General features: G+C 38.5%; 1 protein-coding gene across 11 annotated transcripts in view; it reads left to right on the top strand.

Annotated features, from left to right (window-relative positions):
* Nucleotides 1-23,804, top strand: part of flncb (filamin C, gamma b (actin binding protein 280)) — a 78,035-nt gene that overhangs the window by 7,685 nt on the left and 46,546 nt on the right. For all 11 annotated transcript variants that reach the window (XM_053688218.1, XM_017494459.3, XM_053688214.1 and 8 more), the window contains exon 2: nucleotides 20,987-21,235. In XM_053688218.1, the coding sequence (XP_053544193.1) occupies nucleotides 20,987-21,235 (249 nt within the window). The remainder of the gene's footprint in view (nucleotides 1-20,986; nucleotides 21,236-23,804) is intronic.

Genomic DNA, 23,804 nt, shown 5'->3' with positions numbered 1-23,804 from the left:
ATTCATTTGGACTGCTAAAGACTATCTAGTCAGCTAAGACAACCTTTGGAGAAAAATAGTTATCTAGCCAGCTACAAAACAGTGTAAAATAAACCTGCTATTAGAGTTAAGAGAGATATGAAAGATGCTAGTGTTCATGTTGCTAATTTAAATCCTTTAGGCTAATCTGAAAGCATCCTGTCTCTTTAGCAGAAAAGAATCAGAAGGTATGATAGCAAAACTGGCATACAAAAAATACTAAAAACTTAATGTCTGACCACCTCATTGTAGTAAGTTAAATTAGGAAGTTGATTAAGTAAGTGATTTCACTGAGCGATTTTGAAGCCTTTGCCTGCCTTAATCTGGACGTTTCTCTGACTACATCTCAGAGACAGTTTAAGAACATAGCTTAGCATCTAGCACTCAGACTGATAGCGTTACCTCCCACCCCCAGTGTATATATATATAATATACACCCCCACTCACTCTGTGTGCATGTTCACTCTCCTCTTCAGATAAAATAGTGTCTCTAATTGTTACCATGTGTCAGCTAGTCAGTTCAATGGAATGTTCGAGTTGAATGAGCGCTCACTCACTCACACACACACACACACACACACACACACACACACACACTGATTGTCCAAGTGTTGTCTAATCTTCCCTTTTCGTCTTCCCTTCACAAATACTGATTACGTTTCCTTATTCTGCTTTTTGCTCTATTAAGTCATTAGCATTTAGCCTACTAGTATATTACATAATTATATTACTTTATATTTGGCCATTGTTATTCTGAAGCTTGTTTGATCAGATCATTTTTATCATAAACATGACCTAGTTAATTCTAACTGTTCATGACAGCAGATGCTCATGATCAGGTACTTTTTTGTGGGTTTTTTTCTGATAAAGTCTTTTTTATGGTGTGATTAAACTGTCAGTAAATTAGATTTGAATATTTTGGAGCTGTATGCGAATCAAAATTCCAAGAACTTGATTTTTTGCCCTGAGTTCTGAAGTTTTACATGCCAGCTGACTGCCTTCCCATTATGAATTATACACGCTCTGAGTTTTTTTAGTACAGAGATGGAAAATCAGCTTTTTGTATGCCAATTTAGATGTAAGAGGCCAAGCACATGTAGAAGAGTGGAGAATACACCTAGTATAGTCCTCTGTGGATTTAATGCACACCTACATGGATGTGCTTCCCCAAATCATCGCTTCCTGTATCTTTTGTGTTATGGTTATTAGTTGACCATTTTACTGACCATTGTCATTAAAAAAATTTAGTTTCTTAAAGTCCCCATGAAATCAAAATTGAAGTTTTGCATTTTTTAGTATGAATATGTTAGCCTTAAAATTATTTATAAGCTAGTGTGCTCCAAAACAGTGACAATTCGCATTTAGAAGATATATGCATTCAGTTTCTCTCTATCACCAATACAGATCAACAATTTTGATGACATCATTTGGCGCTTCAGTTTCTCATCAGATTTTCTGTCCAATCAAATGATCTGTAGAATCTGAAGTGTCCCACCTCCAACATTATAAAAAGTACCATGGATTTTTCCAAGTATGGCTTAGCTTGGGCTGTGAAGTAAGGTAAAAGCTACTGGCTATTTTAAAAGGGGGAGGAGCCATTCGATATGTCCCACCCTGCCTTCCTGTTTCAGTGGAAATTATGCCAACACATCAATTATAATAATGCTAAGTGTTTTAAGGCACTTCAGGGGACTTTAAATGCTGTGGTAAAGTGGCAAGTGATCATGCAATTTCCCATAATGCATAAGAATGTGATATGACTGTTCAGAATGAAGGGTAACTTATCAGAGTGGAATATTCAGAAGCATTTTAAAGTAAATGGTAGTAATAATCAAAGAATAATGCTATGACTGGTACATATGTAAAGAATAAATCATGAAATGGCATGTAGTTACGGTGAATTAATCAATACCGGTATGATGTGATGCAAAGAAAAAGGGCATTTCCACCCTGATCTTGATTAATTTCCAATAACAATACATTCTAAAGTGTTGTATTACTCTTATACTACAGCAATTTACTAGAAACAAGTTAGTTCTTATCACTTATGTAACTTATAACTTATAAGCCCAAGACTTGAAGTTACAGCTTTACCTCTGACTGTTACAAAGCCCTGGCACTGGAGACTCATTCCAAATGCTAAATAAAGATCTCCTCACAGAACATTTCACTGTATCAACATTGTGGACATTTTGATAATCCATGAAGTCCTTGCAGTCCTTGTGTAAATTGTAACTATAGAAACGATAACGCATTAGAATTGATTAGAATCAATCAACACCCTCAGAGCAATCAGAATCGAGCATTCAATAGCACTGTGCTATAAATAACTTTAAACTATGGTTCAGCTGTGGAAATACATAGAGTGAGAGTCATACTGGTGACTATGTGACCTCTGCAGTGTGGCTGTGAATGCCAGTAGCCCAAGTGGACGCCGTGGTAGTGTCTGGTATCGACGGTATCAGGCAAAGAGGCCTGTCAGCAGCAGCCTGATGATGTCATCGACTGGCTGACCCTGGGTTGTCAGAAGAATGCCTCCATCTCCCAGACATAAGCAGGAGTCTGAGAATATTTCCCAGAGAGCAGGTTTTGAGAATGTGTAACCATGTGTATGCAAGTGTTTGTGTGTGTTTGTGTAACAGCTGTGGAGAGACAGATCTTCTAATTACAATACTCAATTTTGAGTGTTTCTGAAGTGCTCAGTGTATTTCATTCATATTTCTGTTTCACGAAAGTAACTGAATCTGATGGTGAATGTGGTAAACACACTGATTCACCCTGCATTTACATAATCTTTTTCTACCCATATCTATTGTTTTTCAGTGTCTGAAGTCCATTACTGGAATGAACTTAAGAGGAGAAATCCTCCCTAATGTGTCAGCATGACGGCTTGTATCCATCTGTGATTTAAACGAAACGTGTCTGTGTGTGTGTGTGTGTGTGTGTGTGATCATTATCTGCTCTAATACCTGTTTCAATATGTGTGTATACAGCATGAGTGTTTATGGTAAATGACTATTGTGTGTGTACGTCATACTCTTCTCAAAGTCATACTGCACCCTACTTTAATCTTTAAGCTTTGGTTTTATGAGTAAAAAAAAACCAAAACAAATAAAAAAGAATCATGTTTATTTAAAGGTGTTTTTCCCGTAGAAAACCCAGTAAAACATTACAGCCTGAATATTACATCAAGCAATCTTAAGTAAGCTCTTATTTTTATTAGCAAGTCCATGAACATGATGTCAACGTGTCAGCCAACACATGTTCACTTTGTTAAGGCATATGAGTTTGCTTAAGAGTCTCTTTTTGCATAATGATTAAGTGAGGATAAAAATGGGCAGCCAGGATAATCACAATAGAGCAAACACTTCAGATCTCAGTCATATCCACCTAATTTCTGGCCCCTCAAGCCTCCACAGTTGTTTCCAGTTTTTGTTAGCACCCATTCCTGCTGCTGGTGGTTCCACCTGTTGCTCGTTCCAGCCTCCACAATTGAAACCATTAAGTTCCATGAAACGTCTAGTGACACAGTGTGCTAGTTCCCTGACTCACACTAGCAGGATCGTCAAGGTTTATTGCCAGTTATGCTAGTTTTGAAACAGCAAATCAGAAATGTCTGCACCATGGTAAACTTGTGTCCAATCCAAAGACTTAGCAAAAGCAAAATATGTGGTTCCCTTTTTTTTTCTGAACTGTTTGGGATAGTTTCAGGTATTTTTGTGTGTTTTTTAAGATGTAGCTTTGCTGAGACCTGGCAACCTTGCACTCTAGCTCTCTTGGCCAGAAGGCTGGTGTTTAATTAGCCATGTATAATTTTGTTCCATTCAAATGCACAGCTTTTGTTTCGTTATATGCTGCTAAGAGTCTGAATGGATCACACAAACACTGGGTCCTTATTAGTTCCATATACTTGAAAGTGAAATCGCCAAAAAAAAAAAGTAGATGCGGTTACAAAAGACAGTAAAATTGGAAGTGTTTAATCAGCATGAAGTCCAAATATTTTGCTTGAAAACCTGAAAATCTTCAACTGAATTCACATGTGCATTTACTCTACGGGTCGTGTGAAATGCTATAAACCATCCTCAACAGAAACAAGTCAGATTAGTGTAGAACAGATAGAAATTATGTAGCAAATATTTTAATATGAAACACTGAAATGTCTTCCATGTGCGACTGAGACAAGGCATGCTTTGTGTCAGGTCTTGATGAGGTTCCTCCTGTGAGACATTTTGGGATTATAGTGGAGCGAATGCACACTGGTAGTCGACTGTAAGATTTTGACCCCATCAGTTGTTGCTTGGTCAGGCCTGGTAACAGCTGTGACAGCAGCTGACTGGAAGAAGGGAGCGTCTGTCCCTGAGTGCCTAAACCCCCTGAAGCCTTCTGAAAAATTTCCAGCTAATTCTTTTTCAGCTCCCTTTTCGTCATTCCTGTTCACTCAGCCCAGCGGATCACTTTACAGACTTCAAGTCCCTGACTAGACTTTGTAATAAAACATATCAGGAAGCGAAAAAAAATTGGCTGAAAGAAAAAAAACAACCTATAGTATCCTTTGTGGTTACTGAGGTTCCTTTTTTGTGACACATGAAGCACCACGCTTGTGGGTTCGCTCTCAATGTAGGCCCCCTGTGTCCGTTCGCTGTTTACTTAGGAGTCAGGTTTTTCGCTGGCTGTTTGACTGAGAGGAAGACTAATTGCCACAGAATCTCTGTAGGAGAGGAAGCATTCACACCAACCTTGCATTAAAAACCCCTGCTGCTCAGATCACTCCGATTTTACTCCTTTATATTGCACCAAAATGAGTAGGGCCAGCACATTAATGGTAGCATAGTGCTAGATTTCCTGTTCACTGTGTGTAGGCACTGTTGTACTGTTGGATTTGAATGATCTGTTCAACTTTGGGCCAATTGGAATTGGACCATGTTTAAAGTCTTTTTGTTGGCAGTTCAACAGACCACAGAGCCATATTGAGTCAGGACCTGCTACTGTTGGTCATGTTTTTATTTTTCTGATGTTTGAGATGAACTGCAAAAATACAGAACCATTTGGAGAACTGAAGATTGCTGAAATTGACATTCTTTATAAGTGAACCTCTCTGGTGTGTGCAGGACTTTTAATAACTTGTCCTGTGTGTATGTCAGTAATATGTAGCGTTTGTGAACTTCTGCATAAAATGTATCTGTCATGACTGACTAGTTATAACTAGTATAACTATAGTAACACTACTACGTGTAGTGATACCACCATATTTTTGAATTCTCCATTCTGATTGGTCAAAATGTCTTGATTAAGTTTCTATAACAGCAGCTTTAGTATTAGGGGCCTTTCACACTGGCAGTTTAGTCTGAAACAGAGCACGGTTTGCATGAAAAATTAGTAATGTGAAAGCTGTCATCCGGACCAGGAAGTGCACCGTGGTACCGAACCCGAGACTACATGTAGGAGGTGGTCTGAGTTCGGTTGCACTGGAACTGAGCCGCAAGTCTAAAATGTAACTATAAATGGATAAAAAGAATGACTTTATTAAAATTAAAAATTGCTTGGGATTATGAGGAATAAAACAATTGGGGATATGCTGTTACTGAAAAATAAATAGCCTCCCCTAATCATTCATTATTTCCCTATAATAGCATTTAATTCATGCTGCCTTCTTAACCCCAGACTCTTACCACTATAAAGTTATTTACTAGCAACTATGAATTATTTAGTGACTACAGCGAAACTAATAGAAAAAGGATGTAGTTACAAGGCTGAGGAATGTTCCGGGTTGTTAATAGTGCCTGATCACTTAAGTGACACTTCTGAAATTTATCCAGCTGCTTTTCCACTCCTTTTGGCCTCGTTATGTGGGTGTGTCAGCTGTAAGTGCTCTGTGTGTGTGTGTGTGTGTGTGCATTAACTCTTTTGTCTCTGGTCATCACAGGTTGGACAGGAGCATGTGTTGCAGACTGAGAGACTGCTGGTTATGTGTAGCCTTATTAGGACATCACACACTGCACCTGTTTAGACACAAGTGCCACACTGAATGATATAGGCTTGTGTGTGCATTTCTACACTTCTCTGAGTGAATGAGTGTGTGTTTAGCATGTGTGAGTGCATGTAAAGATTTCCATTTGGAGTGTGTTTCCTTTAGGTCACATCGGTCTTTCTCACCTTTCCCAGTGCGTTGTGTAGGTTGAGGTTGTGTCAGTGCGCATGTCCGACTATCATACTCTACATCTCTGAGTGTTTATATAAGACGGACAATGATAAATGAAGTGCGCTGTGAGAGGTCAGGCCTGTGACTTTCTTTTCCCCTTGTCTGACAGTTTGAGAAACGCAGGGTTGCAGGGTTGACTGAGGGTCACTGTGGAAAGTGCTTTTGACCTATACTGATCCGGAGCAATGCTACTTTGGTGTCTTATAGCAGAAAAAAGAGCATGTAGTGTCTTTGTTAATCGGATGATGATGCCTATTACTTCTACGTCGGAGCTGAGGCTACTTCCAGATTAAACCGGATAGATCTGAAAACGACATTTTTTAAAAAGTTTTTTTTTTTTTTAAAAAAAACGCTTGCTGTCTACACTGACATTTTCAAACGTTTTCCAAAAATTGCTCGTCCAGACTTAAAAGTCTGAAAACGCTTACATCCCTGTACTGCGCAGACATGAAAATGTAAAAAAAGCTTTGGCTTGCGTCATTTCCGTGAGGCTTTTATTTAAAAGTGCATCTGAAGGTTTTACACAGTGACATTAATCTTTAACAGAGATATCAAACTGACCAGCAGGCAAAATCTTTTTGACTAAAAACACGTCATCGTTTTGAATATCTCTGCTTTCTTAGTCCACGCTACAATGCGAAAACAGCGTTTTCAAGTGCATCCACTCTGGAGAGCGTTTTCGCTGGAAAAAAAACACTGTCTCAGTGTGGACGGAATACCAAAACGTAGAGAAAAAGATGCGTTTTCAGATGCGTTTGGTTAATGTAGATGTAGCCTGAATTGAGTTTTCTGTCTTTAGATCTTTATGCCAAAGTTAAAACCTTTTTTAACTTTGGCATAAGTTAAAAAGTGGTGCTACAGTGGGTAGCTGTTGCAGCCTCAGAGCTTCAGGGTCCTAGGTTTTATCCTGAGCTTGGGTTATTGTCTGTGTGCGTTTTCACATTTTCCCATGCCCACATGTTCTCTGGCTTCTTACCAATAAGATGTCGGTAGGTTGATTGGCTATGCTACGTATATTGTGAATGAGTGTGTGACTGTGTGATGGACTGGCATCCCATCCAGGGTGTATTCCTACCTTAATCCACTGTGACCCTGACCAGGATAAAGAGGTTTCTGAAGATATATAAATGAAAAGCACATTCTCTTTAAAACCTGGCTGCAGGATGGTGTTCTCTCTCTCACAGACAATATCTGCAGCTTAGTTGTCTAATTAAACACACATCTCTTATGTGTGTATGTCAGTCTAAATCCAGTTTAGGGTGGCACATGAAATTTGTTTGTCTAAACAGGACTAGTCCCACATGTGATGAAGTACAGCTTGGTAAATTCGTATGTACTGGATGTGCTCGAACACATCGAGAACACGTCAGGAAATCCATGTTAGACATTCTTCCTGAAATTTTGTTTGGGTTTGTCCTAAAAGAGCTGTTCCCGGAGACAAAACAACTTCGACTTGCACAAGGTCCATGGACTTGAGTCACTTTTGGCAGGCGCTACAATCGTACAGGAGTAAAAGTAGACTGCTTTACCCTCAAACTCCCAGCAGCTTTGAGACATCTCATGAAATCAGCTTGAAAAAAAAAAAACCTTTCTAAGAAAGCTGTCTAATTTTTTTTTTCTGTAGTTAAACATTAGAGTTCAGTGCAAGTTTGCACACCATTAAGACAAAATAAGAATCAGAAAGGAATTTGATTCAAGACATTTATTTATGCATTTAGTTTCTCAGATGTTCCTTTATTATAATAAAATGGTCAGTTAGTGCATATTAAAACAGTTGAAGCAAATGTTTGCATCTCCCTTATTGTGAGACCTGAGCATCATTTAATAACTTTCATTGCCTTTATAACTTCCTCCAACCGCTTTCCAATCCTCTCAGCAGTGTTTTTGCCATAACCCACACCCACTCTCATTCTTTTTGACATATCCGTTGTAACAGATGTCATACACTACTTTCTTCAAATCAGGTCTGGAGACAGAGGTGATTTATCATTTTTGATTGTTTACTTACTTGTTACTTACCTAAACACACCTTCCATGCTAGTTTCATGTTTTACCCTTGGAGCTAAAGCAACTCTCCTTTTGTCCATTTGTTCCCCCGTGTGTGTACCTCTTTATGTGAACCACTGCTACAGATTTTTTTCTGCAGGTGTATTTTCTCTGTTTGGTGGCCGAACGTTTTTGTACTGCATGTGCCTGGAAGCGATGGGATGATATGAGGGAGAAGGGATTTGAATCTTTGGACTGTTATATAAGGTTAAGTCTATTAAAAGTCAAACAAGTGTGTGGTTCTCTTGTTACTTTGTGTGTGAACGTGTGTGAGTGTTTTTCATTCCCAACACACTTCCATTGTGCTTGGGAAACCCTGTGGAAAAATTGAGTTTCAGTGGCAGCCGGCCATGCTGTCGTACCCCCCAGCCCCCCTCGTCTTTTTTCTTGTTCCCCTCGCTTTCTTATTCTCTTTTGACAGAGAGATATGGTCATGGAATCACTTTTTCCTTCCAGAGTGATCTTTGCCTCTGGAATGGTGGAGGCACGTATATGTGTGCGCACACACACACACACACACACACACACACACACACACACACCCCTGGACTTAGTGATTAGTTTGAGTGTGTATGGGTTCAGGATGTTTTGTCTGTGACCCTGTAAGCGTTTCTGTGGAGAAAGTCACATAACAGGAAACTTGTTTCCTATTGAATTGTGTGAAAATGAAATAAGCGAGCAACCCGCGTGCTTTCTCCTGCCACTCTTTCTGTCCATAGCTGTAACTATTAGGGCCCCTCTTTAAAAGTAGCTTAGGAGAAGACCACACCTGACACATCACCTCCCTCTGAACTAACTTCTCCTATATTCTCCTATAAATCCTATAAGTACATCTCTGCCCTCTACCCTCTGTGAAAAAGTTTCACCACCTCACTGAATCCTCTCAACTCCTCTTTATAGCCACTGGGGGAGATCCAGCTTCTGATGTAAAACAGAACTCTCTCAGAATTCCCAGAATGTTTCTTTTCCTTCTTATCCAACGAATGATGATTCCCAGTAGCGGAATGTCCTGAAGTGTTTTATTCCTCTTATTCCGCTTCATTTTATCTAGTATAGTTCTCTCTTGAAGTTAATAAGACGAACAAGTTTTTGCTTGGCATGTCACTGAGAAACTGTAAAGCTTTCTGTTCAGTGTCGGAACATTTTTAAAGGAACAACTGTTTCAAAACGCTGACACTGGAGACTCCTTCTAAAAATGAAGGAAATTACACACTTTTTCAAAATCCGTTTATGTGGAAAGTCCTGAATTACAAGTCCCTGTTTATAAAGTTGTTAATATTGTTGTTTATAAAGTTGTTACTACTTAGTGGTTAGCACGTTCGCCTCACACCTCCAAGGTCGGGGGTTTGATTCCCACTGTGGCCCTGTGTGTGCGGAGTTTGCATGTTTTCCTCGTGCTGCGGGGGTTTCCTCTGAGTACTCCGGTTTCCTCCCCAGTCCAAAAACATGCGTAGAAGGCTGATTGGCATATCCAACGTGTCCGTAGTGTATGAATGGGTGTGTGAATGGATTGGCGATGGATCGGCACCCTGTCCAGGGTGTATCCTGCCTTGTGCCTGATACTTCCTGGGATAGGCTCTAGGTTCCCCCATGACCCTGAAGAAGGATAAGCGGTATAGAAGATGGATGGATGGACTATAGAAATGATAACATATTAGAATGAGTGCATCATCGTAAACCCTGCATATACAGTGTGTACGGTGTCGTCCAAAGGTCTGAGACCACACTGAAAATCTGGGATATTTTCCCCATTTAAATTAGGAAATAAACAGAAGGGCTTACAATTTTTTAAATATTTAAAACAAAGAAATGTTCACTATCTTGAATATGTAATATTCATTGAATATATATTGAATATGTAATATTCAAGATTCTGCTCTATTTTTAGCTCCCTATCAGCAAATGTGTGATCTTGACCATGTTATTGATTTACATGATATTGAATTGTTTTGTACAAAAGGTCAGAGTTTCCTCATGTCTAATCTCTTCTATTGAAGCACGTGTTCAGACAACACACTGATAGAGTCCATGCCAGCTCGAGTGCACACTGTCATTAAAGCAAAAAGGGACTTCCCAAATCCCAAGAAACTCTGTAATTCATGTAAATATTTCAATAATATAATTTTTTTGAATGAAAATTGTATTAAATTAGAAGAAAATGCACAATAGATACATTTGATTTCATTTCATGCTTCATCCTATTAATCTATTGGCAGATAATATTGCTTCTTCCTAGAAATAAATGCTTAATATTAGAAAAATAATTTGCCAATAGAACAAGCCTATTTCAAGCTTGAAATAAGTAAAAAAAATATGTCTAGGTTTAATAATCATTGCAGATGGCATTTCTGCAGTGTATTAATGATTTGCTTCACATCATTCCCTTTTACAGAAAAGTTTGTGTTAATGTTCCTACAAGTAACAAAGTTGAAACTACAGTATGTTGTAGGAACGTTTATGTACATTCCTAAAATAATGCTGAAATCCTGACAGATTCTTAAATTCAGCTAATTTGCTAGCTGGGAAGTGCTAAGAGGTATAAATACAGTGATTAAAACCGTGATACTCCAGAGACATAAATGCTGAAGGTTATTACTTTTGGATCATTTGAGCACACTGGGGAAAACCCAGGCTCTACATTTTTGTGGGACAGGACATGTGATCTCTCACATCTCTCCCAGGTCAAGTTGAAGAAGCAGTTACAGTAGAACAAGAAAAAGTTGGATGTAAGAGGAAAATATGCTCAATGATCCAAAAGACCATTTCAATAGACTACACCCTTTCAAGTTTCCAGTTCAAGATCTTTAAAGGTATCCATACATTTCTAGCAGAAATATTGTGTTTTAAATAAATCAGGTGTTCCTTTTCCAAAAACAATGATGTTGAAGGTCATTTTTCAAAGCTTGGGCGTTCAGGTCCACTGGACGAAACCCAGAGCTGTGTCTGATACATCAAAGAGGTTGTTTTGTGGAACTTGTGATCTGATCTCTAAACTGTGAGCCAGTACTGAGAGCAGATAGAGTCAAAGGCCAAAAGAAATAAGCAAAGCTTAGCTCAATGGATTTTGTGTGTGTATGTTTGTGTGTGTGTCTGTGTTTGTGTGTGTGAGTGTGAGTGTGAGTCCTGCTTAATGTCTGTCAGCTTGTTTATTATTTTGAGTTCAGATCTTTCCTCTGATATGAACATCATGTGCGCCATTGCTTCAATTAATTTCTTTAAGCTCCAGGGTATGAAGACCTTTTGGTGTGTGTGCGTGTGTGTGTGTGTGTGTGTGTGTGTGTGTGTGTGTGTGTGTGTGTGTTTATGTGTGTATGTATTTCTATAAAGCAGTCCTGCACTTCTGAATGAGGTTTTGCATAATTCATATGCTTTTTATGCAAAGACTTCATGGCACCTATGGAGTATATTATTGATAATACGATGTTCTGCATTAGATTTGAATCTGATATACAAGCCTCTGGGCCGAGGTAATATTTATTAGCATGCTTACACTGGAATTGAATAGGGTGTCTCCTGGACAATGGTGCAAAATAGAGCATAATACAAGGGCTATGTACATGAGGTCTAAAATCTAAAATCCACTTCAAGGCTACGGTATGAGAATAATTGTATGGTACCTTTAGAAACTTGCACAAAATAAAAAGAAAAAAGTCCTACAAAAAAAGATAAAAGACTGAAAACTTTTGTTAACAAAGTTTGTGTTTTTGGCTATGTTAAAATTGACTGATCAGTTATAAACAGATTACAATGCACAACCTATAAATAAAACATAAAGAGTACCACTGGTGAGGAATTACTGAATGATTGTCTGATTTTTTAAAAATCTAGGCTAGATCTCAATATCTTGCAGTTGTTTGTAAAGTGTAAGTGGAATGAGTCTATTGAATTTCACATACTGTTTCTATGCTCCCATATCTGGGATGGTGGGTTCAATAGCAGCATTTTCTCTTCCTCATGATTTCCTCTAACAGTAGAACATTACATTTTTGGCATTTGGCAGACACCCTTATCCAGAGCAACTTACACTTATCTCATTTATACAACTGAGCATTTGAGACTTAAGTGCCTTGGATTTGAACTTACAATCTTCTGATCAGTAATCATTAAATGTCTTAACCACTGAGCTACCACTGCCCACAGCAAACAGCAAATTAGTCCTCAGAACTACTGCTATTTCCATTTTCAGAGTCTCTTAAAATTATTATTTAATTACCTGGAATAAGGTTGCCTGTCTTTATTCAAAAGACCGAAACTTAATTTTTGTTGAACAGAACAGTGTACAGACCATAAATGATAAGCAGGTCAAGAAAACTACACAACTTCATAATATTTTATTTGCCAAGTACAAGTGTATAAGGAGGTTGTCTTGGTACTTGAATCAACAACAGAGAAGACAACTCACACAATATACAATACACAAGAATGATGCAGGATGCAGAACAACTCGAGGAGACTAACAATACATGAACCAGTTGATAAAACTGCACAAACCTGACCAAAGATGGTGGTTTTGTGGATGCAGAACTAATGTTAGAAGTCTATTATGTACATCTGTCTGCTGTAGGACATTAGTACATCTGTTTGCTGTAGTATTAATATTAATTGTACAGGTAGATATTGACCTGCTACAGCATTACTGCCTATCGCACGTCCTCCGGTGCCCATAGGATTACCCTACTCGCCCTTGATCCTTGCTAACACATGTCTACCACAACCAAAAATATTACAGGCTGTGTAACCCAGTGATAACGGCTGTAGTGAGCCCCACTGGCACTGTTCTATATAGTTTCCTCCTGTTACACCTAATACCACTCCGGCATGTTTGCTTAAGATAACTAGAGCCATACGGACCTTCCCAGTCACTAAGGCTGAGAGAAGCCCCACTGGCACCATTGGATCTTGTGTTCTGATACTTACGCAGCTGATCATTATATTCATGCTGGTTTACTTGTAGAGCAGTAGGTGCCCAAGTCTGGTTTTGATGAACTATCACACTGGAGAGAACATCCATAGGTCTAACATTCTCCTCCTAAAAGCACTGATTAGCAGCGATCAGGTGTGTTAAATTAGGGATAGACTTACACACTCTTGGAGGTAAATCACCAGGACTAGTCTTGGGCATCCTAGTTGTAGAGTGTAGTGAAAATGGGACTAGAGGTCTTCTCCAGCCTGTTGTAAAAAAGCAAAAAACACTTAACAATAGAGTTTGTTACAAAGCAGCGTTACAAAAATCTGAATGTAGCTTTAGATCCCTAATGTGCAAACCAAGGGCAACATTGACAAGGAAAAACCACCAGAGAAGACATAAACAAGAAACCATGAAACTCAAAACTGAACCCATCCTCTTCTGGGTGACACCAGATTTGTTTTACTATCCAGCAGAAATTGACATGTGCTGGGATTTTATTGGTGTTGGTGTAGTAGTTCTCTGCAGTACCCATACCAAGAAACTGCCACATTGATGGGACCGCAATCAAAGTCACCTCTGCTGGTCCTTCTGAAGTCAGCAATCATCTTTGTTTTGCTCACAATGAGAGACTGATTGTTGTTTCTACACCATTCCGCAAGCCTCTCCACCACCTCTCTGTATACTGGCTCACTGCTGTAGCTGATGAGGCCCACCACCGCTGGTGTCATGAGGAAAGTTGATGAAGTGGTTTGAGATGTGCTGGGCAGAACTGTCGTGACTCAGCACAGTGAACAGCAATGGATTGAGAACAGTGCTATTCATGGTCTGTTTTGGAAAAACTAAAAATTAAAGGGCATTATCCCAAGGATGATGGAAATGTTTTTACCCAACGTGACTTACAAGTGACAATGAAAACAATCCAATTATCTTGCTGTTTGCGGATTCAACAATTATATAAGGATCAATTTGTAGGTCCACCAAGGAACCAAGAGAGCAACTGAACAAAATAGGTAAGTAGGCGTAAGTGCTGTTACACAGGAATGCTACAAATATTATTCACAAAAATATCAGTTGAGCTACAAATTATATAAGCATTTATCACCATTGCCCACTTTATCCTTGTCAGGGTCATCGTGGACCAAAGTGTGGTGAAAAAAAAAAAACGTGACCCACCCTGGACTAGTCAACTGCAGGACAGCTTGCACACTAAATTGATAATGTCTAATGTGGAATCTCTGTAAACATACTATTTGTGATGGAACACACCCTGACAAAGAACTATATATAGTTGGGCAGAGGTCCATTCATTAATCTGTAGCACAAGTTCCCAAATCTGATCCTGGAATATCCCTAAAATCCTGTGTATTTTAGTGTTTTCCCTGCTCAAACACACCCAGATCAACTAAGTAAGGGTGGTTAATTAGCTGATTAGTTGTAGCAAGTGTGTTTCTGGAGGGAAATCACTAAAATGTGCAATGCAAGCTGGGAGGCCGGCCTGCAGAGAGTTGCCATAGTAGTATTAGTAATAGTGATGACAGTGACAGTGATGGTAGTAGAGATGTTGAACCAGTCGTAATGCTGATGATAATTAATAAATTAATTAATTCATCTTCAGAAATTGCTTTATCCTAGTCAGGGTTGCAGTGGATTCAGATCTGGAGTATTGGGCACGAGGTAGGAACACAACATTGATGAGACTGATGCTGATGTTGTTGTGTGTCTGAGTAAAATTAATGGGCAGAATAGCAGGCACAGTTAGTTCAGGTTCCTCCAACCCCACAAAAACATGCTAGTAGCTGGACTGGCTACACTGAAGAAAAAAAAGCTTGCTAAATTTACTTACTTCAAATGCGTACATCATCTCCATGTGACTGAACTGAGTTACATTAACACACTGGCTTTTGTTCTGGGGTTTTAATCGCATTAATTGAATACTATTGTTATAGTTCCTGTCAGTGCTAACATCCTGGTTTACGTTAAACAAAATGATTTACGTTAATACTTTGCAAACTGATCGCGCTCATCCGGCATAATTCAATCTAGTAATTAGAAACGTATTTAAATTAAGTATTAGTATAAGCAATGAAAACACGTTTTGATGGGAAACCTAAATAGTTTTATATAAACTATACATAATACGTAATCTGACCGACCACATATTCCATTTTTTTTACTGTATGTTAAATTGCCCATATGTGTGGATGTGTGTGCATGGTGTCCTGCAATGGACTTGCATCTTATCCAGGTTGTATTCCTGCCAGTGTTCTCGAGATAGGCTCTGTATCCAATATGATAAAGCGAAGATGAATAAATGAGTAAAATGAACTTGGAAACAGTCTGTAGTAGACACAAAACAATGCAGTCTTTTCATCTTTACATCTCTGTCCTTCTTTTGTTTTTGACCACCAAGCCCAAAATGCAAATGTCAGAACATCAAATTTCCAGCATTACACATTTTCTCCTTTTTCTTTTCTCCAGTGGAGAAAATGTATGTGTGTGTGTGTGTGTGTGTGTGTGTGTGTGTGTGTGTGTGTGTGTGTGTGTGTGTGTGTAGGAGGAGGATTTCTGAATGCTTCTAGAGTCAAAGTGTTATTGAACACAGTGGCTTTTGTCTTTGCCTCCTCCAAAAGAATCATGGCGGCTGTCCTGACTCCGCCAGGCCTGAAGAAGCGCATTGTTTGGCTGGTTATCCCGAGCAACAGCCGACCGTCATTTAGCACGTGAAACATCCACAATGAAGGAGACAGTAGAGGAACAGGCTCTTATGCTTGCTTTTAAAATACAACCTGCCTGGCTGTATCTCAGAGAGAGAGAGAGAGAGAGAGAGAGAGAGAGAGAGAGAGAGAGAGAGAGAGAGAGAGAGAGAGAGAGAGAGAGAGAGAGAGAGAGAGAGAGAGAGAGAGAGAGAGAGAGAGAGAGAGAGAGAGAGAGAGAGAGAGAGAGAGAGAGAGAGAGAGAGAGAGAGAGAGAGAGAGAGAGAGAGAGAGAAAGCAAGAGAGAGAGAGAGAACAATGTACTCTGTTGGATGGATATGTGGGACAGTTTGACTCAGCCTAAAAGTGTGACATACCTTCCTTAAATCTCTCCAAAAGATAACACTTCCACTATAACCTGTTCAGGAATAAATGATGTTTTAAAGATGTAGATGCATTATGTGGTCTTGAATTTCCTACAGGGTAATACTGTTTGTGGTTCCCTCTCCTCTCAGTGGTGTGTTCAGTGGGCCGTGTTGTGTATGTGTCAGTGTGGTGGAATTCCAGGAACATGGCATCAATACTGCCTGCAGTTCCCAGCGTGCACAGCGGACACGCATAGCTCACAATAGCCTTCATTAAGTGCGTTTGAGTCCAGCTATTTTATCACCGTTTTATGAGAAGAACCAAAAGTTCTTCAAAAAAAAAAGAATAAAGACACGATTCACTCAAATCTAAAGAACTAAAGAAATGTGCAAACAGAATCAAATAAATCAAAACTGAATGATTCAAATGAATTTAATGATTCAGAGAGATTTGAACTGAATAACTCAAACAAATCTGAACCAAATGATAAAAAGCCCAAATGTTTCTAACAGAAACAAATAGATCAGAACTGAGTCAAATTATGAACCCCCCCACAAATGATTCAGTGAGAATAAATGAATTTAAAGGAACGATTCAAACAACAGTGAATGATTAAATAAATAAAGAACTAAGTGATTCAAACAAATAAATGAGTCAAATAGGTAAAAGCAGAAGGATTCAGATGAATAGACTCAAATGACTCAAATACTGTAGATTAGAACTAAATGTTTTTTTACAAACAGTAGCGAATGAGTCACATACAACAGAATTAAATTATTTAAATGAGCAGAACGGAGTGAAATGGATCATAATTGAATAATTAAAATGAATACTGGCAAACTATTGAAATTGTTTAAATTAAATGATTCACTGAATGATTTAAATAGATCAAAACTGAATAATTCACACACAAGGGCCAAATGATTCAAATGTGATTCAACTGAACAATTAAAATGACGAAGTGATTCAAACAAATCAGGGCCTATTTAAAAAAGTTCAAATTTATCTTAAGTGGTAGAGAAAGTGTCTGTTGTGATGCTCACCCTACTATTAAACAACAATCTTTGCTTTGTCTGTGAAACTGAGCCCAGAACTGAATCATTCAAATGAATAGGATTCATATAGATCAAATAGAAATGATTCACATAGATCAAATAGAAAGGCATCATAATAGTCTGTCGGGGAAGGTGGGTCTGTAAATAATAGCAGTGTGGTTTGGATGTACAGCTGTCTGAAAAGTATATCTTTATGTAGTTTACTGTCATCTGGATTTTCCTGCAGTCAGTCATGGGTACGCAAACAAAGACCCTCTTGATCACACTCCTAAAGAAATAAAACTGGGTGTCAAGTGTTCTGCAGCTAAAAGCCAGTGGACCAGACTTGTTCCTACATGCTGATTAGGATGTGTGTGTGTTTGTGTGTGTGTGTGTGTGTGTGTGTGTGTACACGTGTGTGTGTGTGTGTGTGTGTGTAATATGATCCTCCGTTGCTTTTATATGGACTTTGAGGCCTGTTTATTTTGCATAGGCACAGGAGTGGTAATAATAATAGAACTGTGCAACAGGAATGATTATTTGTGTCTGTCTGTCAGGGAGCACGTGTGTGTGTGTGTGTGGGTGTGTGTGTGTGTCTGTGTGTGTGTGTGTGTAAAACAGAGTAATATTGTTTCCACACATGTTTTGGTTATATTCAAGGTCTGTTTTGTGTGTAGCAGTGTTTATCATCACGTCTTCTTCCTGGTTTATGAGACACATGCCTCTTTTTTTTGCTGTTCTAATGTGCCTTCTTCATTAAAGGGATACTCCAGTGTTTTTCAACATGATCTCTATCTAGCGCATCCATAATGTTTCAGTGATTACCATGGACATGAATTTTGAGATGTTTCCTGCTATTGAAAATAAAAGGATGGAAAATCTGTTTTTTAAAATCTATATTTATATACTGTATATCTAAGGGCACTTGTTGAATTCCACCTATAAAGGTTTAAACTATACAAGTGCGAACTGAAAACTACAACAACTGGGTCCTAACCTAAAGTCTAGAAATGAGACAGACATGAGAACTAAAGCTGTTTGTACAGTAATTAGTTTAAACCAACTTTGTAAAACTAGAGTGATAAAGTTGAAGTAAGTAGTTAGAATTTTCAAATCTGGCCATGACGTTGTTGATTTTTTTTTTTCCTACAATGGCATCTCTGATGGTGTTTGGTTAAAAATACAGCTATAACTTTCCTATAACAGCATGCCCCGAAGTGTTGTAGTAAGTGTGTAGTAAGTAATTAAAGTGTGTGCTTTGCAGGAACAAAAACGAATTCATCAGCTGCCCTTAAACTTCCATTCAATCGTGCCTCTCAACTTAAATTTTTACTGTTAACATGCACATACACACAGTACAGTTGCAGTAGATAAAAATAGGTTGAAAAATGGGGGAGTCTTCCTTCAATTAAGCCTTCCGATAGTGTGGGATTTCCTGAGGACATAAGATTATAAGAGCATATATTTGTCTTAGGGAAAATATATTAAAAATGTACTCATGGAAATATTGACTAAGTTGTATTTTGCTGGAAAGTGAGCAATGGGAAGAGTAAGGTAAGAGAGAGAGAGAGAGATGGAGATGCTTTCTTTGGTTTGGCAGTAACATGATCTGATCTGAGCATGATGAATTTGCTCTTGGAGAGCGTGCTGAAGTGTTCGGTTTAGTCAGCTCCACTGGGGGCTGTGGCGACGTCTGGTTTAGATTTCTGTACTAGTGTGTTTTATTTAAAGTGACCTCATTATGTGGAGCCAAGGTTAAATGACATCAGCCCTTGGGCTTTAGTCTTCAGCTCAGTAGTGTCCATCTTGATTCAGATTCCTCTACGGAGTCTAGAGCTTTACACTGACTGTGGCTTGGGACAGAACGACACTCTGGCAGGCCACAGTCATGGAGTGTAATTTTTGTGGCAGTAAGAGTGAGACAAATATAACCTGCAAGTGTAGTAATAAAGTGTAAGCAAATGAAGTCAATCTCTGGACAAGTGCAGGAGCAAGGTGAGAACATTGCGCAGTGGAAATAGTCACACATGTGCCGGTAATAAACCCTCGGTCCTATTTCCTGACTGACGGACCCAGATGTTATGAGCATTTAGACCTGTGAAATGTATCAAAATGACAGGCAAAGTGTGTGGAAAGCATGTCTCAGAGTAGGGCGTCGTATAAAGACGGCTCAAATACTCGCAGTCGTACTCATAGGTACTGTACACAGGGTGAGTGAGCAATCATAGCAAAACTAATCTGGAGTTATCACCAGGGAAGCACCTCATTAGAACATTATTATTATTTGATGAGCCATTTGCTTCCCTCAGAGGAATAAATCCTCAGCTGTTTCTGGGTGTGAGTGTTTGTTTGTGTGTGTGTGTGTGTGTGTGTGTGTGTGTGTGTGTGTGTGTGTGTGTGAACCACCCAGGTGAGGCATGTTGGACTTGATCTATTGTGTAATAAAGCCACATTCTTATAATAGCCCAAAGACGCTCCCAGTACAACAGAAACGAGGAGTGTGTTCTCATGTTAAGCATTCAGAGATGCAGATGAAAAAGGCAAACTCTAAAATGTTTTTTTAATGTTAGATATGATAGCTTTTGTCTGTTTTGTTGGCTTTTCGGACAGCATAAAATGTTAATATAATATGATGTGACATACAGTACGATATGATACATTGTGGTGATAGTGTGAGATTGAATTAAAGCTAAAATATCAAATTATATTGTGTTTATGAGTGAGTCTACAGCAAAATGCAGAACCTATAAATGAATTTATTATGTAAGGAGTGAAACACAGCAGGGAGTGATGTTATTAGGAAACTAATCTATGGTGGAGTTAATATTACCACCATATTGATTATTTTCCGATAATAACACATCCTGAAGTGTTTTATTCCTCTTACACCACAGCAACTTCATGTTTTTTTATTAATTAAATAATGATACATCATACTTTTTTAAAAATTGATTTCTAGTTATGTTTAATATTGTAGAATGTCCACAGAGAAAGTTAGTTTCTGGAGATTTATACCTTCCAAACATGCTATATAAAGGAAAACTTTACTGTATCAACAGCACATAATTGAATATAATTTTTTATTTTGTCTATGTTCTGCATCCAACATGTGTCGGTTGTTACTATAGAAACAAAAGCGTATTAGAAAGAGCACATTAATATAAACCATGCAGCCAAACTAGCATCCAGTGAGAACACTTTCTGATCAATCAAAATCAAGCATTCAAATTAAGTTTATTTAACAATAATGGCAATATTTTTTATTTATTGTTTTGTAAAAAAATTATACTTTCCACAACTCTTATTTAACACACACTATATACTGTAGTGCACTACATGACTGTTAGGATGCCTTTTGGGATCCAGCCACAGGGGAAATTGTAGAGGAAGAACAGATCTGAATGTAATGCTGTAAAATATTTTTGAGTCTACTCACTTTAATACTAGTTCCACAAGTACAATTATTTTAAAAGGTTAGTACAGCGAAGCTACCACTGTACAACATGTTAAAACGTGGGGCCGAGACGGTTATCTCATTTAAAAGTATTTCCAAACAAAATATGTGGCAACAAAAAGTTGACGAGAACAAGCTCAATTACCATAAAGATATTAGTTCTGGATCAGTATGAAGTTTCAAAATGAAATGTGTGATCAGTGCTTAGAAGGGAAGGTGATGATTTGTTTTGCACTGACTAGATTCTCTGTACTTTTCTGTGTGCAGACAGTAAAGCCATAGTGGATGGCAACCTGAAGCTGATCCTAGGACTGATATGGACCCTCATCCTACATTACTCCATCTCCATGCCAATGTGGGAGGATGAGGAAGATGAAGATGCCAAGAAACTCACTCCTAAGCAACGCCTTCTGGGCTGGATCCAGAACAAAGTCCCCCAGCTGCCCATCAACAACTTCCACCGTGACTGGAGGGATGGCAAAGCGCTGGGAGCCCTGGTAGACAACTGTGCCCCTGGTGAGTCCATAGTTCCAGCCAGTGTGTATGAAATGATCAGAGTACAGATGTAGAGTGTTGACTAAAGACTTTATTTGGACTGTCTTGTTGTAATGATGGTAGTTACCATAAGGGCATAAATGGCTATACAGTATAAATGATTAGTGGCTGGTGTTTGTCATCCCCATTATCTTATTTGCTCTTAACAAATGGCTTACAGTGGATAGTTATTTACTCTTGTTCTCTTGGAGGTGAAACTAAGACTATGTGACTTCTTATGTGACTATGTCTTCTTATGTGTATGCAAAATAGTTGAGACCACATGCTATAAGGCCCAACCGTAATGGCTTAATAATAGTAATGAAACATTACTGATAAATAACAGTAGTAAAATTTTTCATCCTCGCATGAAATATCATGACCATCAGTGCTGTTAGCTGTTAGTCTCATATAGTCATAGAAACTGGGCTTCAGTGCCATTACATTGTGTAGGAATTCCTTTAATTGCAAGATGGACTTTTTACTGGTTTGCTGATAGAAAACTGCATCTCTATACTATTTATTATTTTGGTCAGTACTAGAAAATTGGTCAGTGATGGCTTTTGTTTTACTAATTGGAAGGTTATGAATTTAGATCTGAGCGCCACCAAGCTGCCAACGCTGGGTCATTGAGCAAACCCTTAGCTGCTCAGTTGTAAGTCCTTTTGGTTCAAAGTGTTAACCAAATAAGTAAATTTAAAGGAAATTTGGGTGGGTGGGTATGTGAGTGGGTGTGGATTCACTGTGGCTTAGTGTTTAGCATGCTTGCCTAGCTTATCCAGTGTTGGGGGCTGGGGAATCACACGTCTGCTCTGTGTGCACAGAGCTTGCGTGTTCTCCCCATTCTTCGAGGGTACTCAGTTTTCCTCCCCCAGTCCAAAGACATGCGTTACAGGCTGACTTCCAAATTGTCTGTAGTGTGTGAACATGTGTGCGATTGTACCCTGCGATGGGTTGGCACCCTGTCCAGGGTGTCCCCTTCCTTGTGCCCCGAGTTCCCTGGGACAGGCTCCAGGCGCCCTCGTGACCCCATGTAGGATAAGCAGTACATAAAATGGACGGATGGATGGAATCTTGACATTGCCCTTCAGACCTACCTTTAACTGGGGTTGGAAGGCGCTGATGTTTTTTGGACTTGTTTGTTTATAATATGATGTCACACACATTCACATCAGATCTTTATGAAATTTCCAAGATCCCAACCTGTAACTATGATTTGGACAAAGAATTAAAGTGTGTAAAAGGTTGTAATTACTGCAAATCCAACATGACGTGAGCACTACTACTGGTAGACGCTCAAGTTTTAAATGCTGGATGGAGGAACATGAAATGGCTTCACAGCTACTGTAGATGTAGTGGTCAAAAAATTCTCATGAAATGTATTGTAAAATTATTGTAGTTCATTATGGCTGGATTTAAAGAGCCTATTCGATCTAAAACACTAAGATGGCTAAAGCTTGTAGGTCAGATTTAGCATATTGTTAGCCTATTGTAACTTGTTAATTGATGTTTCTAGCTTTTATTTATCTTTTCTAGCATTAACAGTAAAGTATTGGTTTAGACAATATATATGTAAGGTTTTTTTTTTGTTTGTTTTTTTTGTTTTTGTTTTTTTTGTAACGTCTTGTTTTATTATTAGACCTTCAAAAATAACTAACAAGGTTTTGGGTAACACAAAATGGCATAAACCTGTTTCTATTTTAGCATTTTAAAAGCCTTTCTGCTGATATACATATATATAGTGTTTTTGGTGCGAGTGTGCAGACCAAATCAGTTCATTACACAGATTCAAGTGAATCTGCTGAATAAACTTTCGCATTACTATAGACTAAGGTGTGGGAATGTTACTGTACGTGGCCTAACTAAATCCTTTACTTCATTTCACAGGGTGTCATCTATAAGCTAATAACTTTGTAAGTTGGTTTAAATTGGATTAAACAGGTTTAACCTGAACGTGTACACTGAGTATGAGGACAGGCCTTGGGCAGTGCATACATGCTCATAAAAGAAATATGAAGATTGTTTTTAAACCAGCAGCACACATGGCAATGCATTGTATATGATAGTACACATGGATGTAGTGTAGATAGGTCAGTTTTACTTCATGTGGAGATGTTTGCCTTAAAAATGTCTGAGGTAAATTTCAACATTTAATTGTGCTTTTTTAAAAATAATTATGCTATTAAATTAATAGGCTGGCTAAATAACTAACTGGCTAATATAAATGATTTCTGCGGACCTTGGACCCACCATGTTCTTGTCATCACTTGAACCCACTATTATCTTTTTACAGTTCTACCACTGAGTAAAAAGATGTGTATGTGTATGTGTAGGACATAGTAATTCATGGTGCATATGCTTGTATTTTCTCATTTGTAAGTCACTTTGGATAAAAGCGTCTGCTAAATGATTAAATGTAAAAAGAAGCTGTGACTAATATGTATGGTTATTAAATAAATACATAAAGAACATGGATAACTCTAATAGGACACTAGGGAAAGCATTTTCTCTGAACATGGTTTACAGGGCCAAGGACTCATGTTACCTTGCC

Source organism: Ictalurus punctatus, chromosome 19 (genome assembly GCF_001660625.3).
Source record: "Ictalurus punctatus breed USDA103 chromosome 19, Coco_2.0, whole genome shotgun sequence".
NCBI lineage: Eukaryota > Metazoa > Chordata > Actinopteri > Siluriformes > Ictaluridae > Ictalurus > Ictalurus punctatus.
This window is presented reverse-complemented; position numbering and strand designations above follow the sequence as displayed.